Source organism: Apium graveolens, chromosome 6, assembly GCF_009905375.1.
Source record: "Apium graveolens cultivar Ventura chromosome 6, ASM990537v1, whole genome shotgun sequence".
NCBI classification, from domain to species: Eukaryota; Viridiplantae; Streptophyta; class Magnoliopsida; order Apiales; family Apiaceae; genus Apium; species Apium graveolens.
Window position 1 is genome coordinate 300,052,412 of NC_133652.1, and position 2,677 is coordinate 300,055,088.

The 2,677-nt window shown below is 39.0% G+C and overlaps 1 protein-coding gene across 1 annotated transcript; it reads right to left on the reverse strand.

Moving 5' to 3' along the window:
- Nucleotides 1–1,335: 1,335 nt before the first annotated feature.
- Nucleotides 1,336–2,100, reverse strand: LOC141666298 (uncharacterized). The gene is made up of 2 exons (XM_074472288.1): nt 1,768–2,100; nt 1,336–1,662 (listed from the first exon to the last, which is right to left on the reverse strand). The coding sequence occupies exons 1-2, from the start codon at nt 2,098–2,100 to the stop codon at nt 1,336–1,338; spliced, it is 660 nt and encodes a 219-aa protein (XP_074328389.1).
- Nucleotides 2,101–2,677: the final 577 nt, after the last annotated feature.

A 2,677-nucleotide genomic window follows, 5' to 3' on the forward strand; every position in this document is an offset into this window, starting at 1 on the left:
TCATTCATCCTTTGATTCATTACTTCTTATTGACACTTCTTGATCTTTCCTAATAATTCTGGTTGAAAAGTCAACGTACAAATCATTTATATAGGTGCACTTGGAGCTCGAATCTTAATTTCCATTTTCTCAAATTCCTTTGATAACTCTTGGGCCATGGTCAACATATTCAGTCTCTCCTTGCGACTCAAAGCATCTGCTACTACGTTTGCTTTCCCGGGATGATAACTGATTGTGCAATCGTAGTCCTTAATCAACTCCAACCATCTTCGTTGCCTCATATTTAATTCCTTCTGAGTGAAAATGTACTTCAGGCTCTTGTGATCCGTATATATTTCACATTTCTCTCCATATGGATAATGTCTCCATAGCTTCAAGGCAAATACAATTGCAGCCAGTTCCAAGTCGTGAGTTGGGTACCTTTGTTCGTGAGGCTTAAGTTGTCTTGACGCGTAGGCTATCACCTTCCCGTGTTGCATTAAAACACAACCCAATCCTTTGTGTGACGCATCACTGAATATCACAAAATCTCCTTTATCATCTGGCAGAGCTAAAACTGGAGCAGTAACCAACTTTTGCTTTAATTCTTGAAAACTCTTTTCACATTTCTCCGTCCATTCAAACTTCTCATTATTTCGGGTTAATTTGGTCAATGGTACCGCAATCTTAGAAAAATCCTTCACAAATCTTCGATAGTATCCGGCCAATCCCATGAAACTTCTAACTTCAGTCGGAGTCTTCGGCCTTTCCCAGTTCATTACAGCTTCTATCTTTGCTGGATCAACTTGAATCCCTTCCCTACTGACAATGTGTCCTAGAAACTGAACTTCTCATAACCAAAATTCACACTTCAAAAATTTTGCATACAACTTCTCTTTTCTTATGGTCTCCAAAGCAATTCTCAGGTGTTCAACATGATCTTTCTCGGTCTTTGAGTATATTAGAATGTCGTCGATAAACACAATGACAAACTTATCCAAGTACTCCTTGAATACTCGATTCATCAAATCCATAAAGGCGGCTGGCACATTTGTCAATCTGAATGCCATAACTAGAAACTCGTAATGTCTGTATCTAGTTCTGAAAGCAGTTTTTGGTATGTCTTCCAGCTTAATCTTCAACTGATGATATCACGATCGTAAGTCAATCTTTGAAAAATAAGTCGCTCCTTTAAGTTGGTCAAACAAGTCATCAATACGAGGTAACGGATACCTATTCTTGATGGTCAATTTGTTCAACTCTCTATAGTCAATGCACAATCTCATACTTCCCTCCTTCTTTTTCACAAACAAAACTGGAGTACCCAATGGAGATACACTCGGCCTTATAACTCCTTTATCCAATAGTGCTTGTAATTGCCTTTGATACAAGTTCCACGTCGGGCGCTATGTCGATAGAAAATTCGATTTGACGATCAGGCGGTAATCCAGGAAGTTCGTCAGGAAATACATCGGAAAATTTGCTAACTATCGGAATACTTCCTATATTCGGCGTCTTCTTAGATCTATCAATTAGGTGAGCCAAATACCCTTCAAACCCTTGTCTTAACAGTCTTTTAGCTTGAATCATTGTCAAAAACGTCTTAACTTGCTTCTGCCCTTTAAACTCTACTCTCCTTCCTTGAGGGGAATTAAGAATCACTTTCTTCTTCTTACAATCTATCTGAGCACCATGCTCTGCTAACTAATCTATTCCTAATATAACGTCAAACTCTCCTAATTGGAAAGGTATGAGGGAAGCAGGGAAACTATAGCCTGAAATCTCTACTTTACACCGAAGGAAAACATCTTTAACAGATACTCGTTCTTGATTAGCCAAAATGATAGATAAGGGTTCAACTAACAGTTCAATTTCATAATTCAACTTGCCAATAAAAGATTCAGATATGAAAGATCTAGTAGCTTCGGAATCAAATAGCACTTTAGCATTGGTGTTGTTGACAGAAAGCGTACCTGCCACAACTACAGAACTCTGAACAACATCCTTGATGTTCATGTTGAATGTCCGGGCCTGAACAGGATAGGTGGGAGAAAACACTGGAGTTGCAGATTTAGAAGGTTGATTTGAAGGAAGTTGAAAAATTGGAATAGAAGATGTCATTGCTTGATTAAAAGGTGCGGCTATTAATTGCATCAACTTTTTTGTTTCCGGGGTTCTTGCAATCCCTCGACATGTGACCAGTCTTTCCACACTTAAAACATGTAATAGAAGGCTTCGGGTTCTGGCACTCATTCGCATAATGACCTTTCGCATTGCACTTGAAACAGACTATGTCGGCCTTATTGCAGTTACATGTGTGTCTTTTGTTACAGAATTTACACTTCGGATTTGTTGCTTGCTGGAATCTTTGCCCTTGAATCCTATTCCTCTGACTCTTATTATCACCTTTCTTAAAGCTTCGGGATCCTCCTTGGTTCTGGAATCCAAACTTCTTGAAATTCTTTCCACTTTGGCTTCTTGGAGCTGATCCTTCTCCACTATTTCCAAACTTTCTTTTCTTACTCTCTTTTTCCTTTGAATTTTGGTCACTTTCTCCTTCAATCACCATTGCCTTCTGGACTACTTCAGCATATGTGGCCAATTCAAAAGCAGCCACTCTGCATCGTAGCCAAGGCTTTAATCCTTGTTGAAATCTTTTTGCTTTCTTCTCATCCGTGTCCACATAATCTCCAACAAA

What these genes read in the sequence shown, in the direction of transcription:
- LOC141666298 (XM_074472288.1), bottom strand. Translation starts at nt 2,100, where the DNA reads ATGACATCTTCTATTCCAATTTTTCAACTTCCTTCAAATCAACCTTCT. An exon ending in ATGTTTTCCTTCGGTGTAAA is followed by an intron (nt 1,663 to 1,767) that starts GTAGAGATTTCA and finishes CATGGTGCTCAG; the next exon opens with ATAGATTGTAAGAAGAAGAA.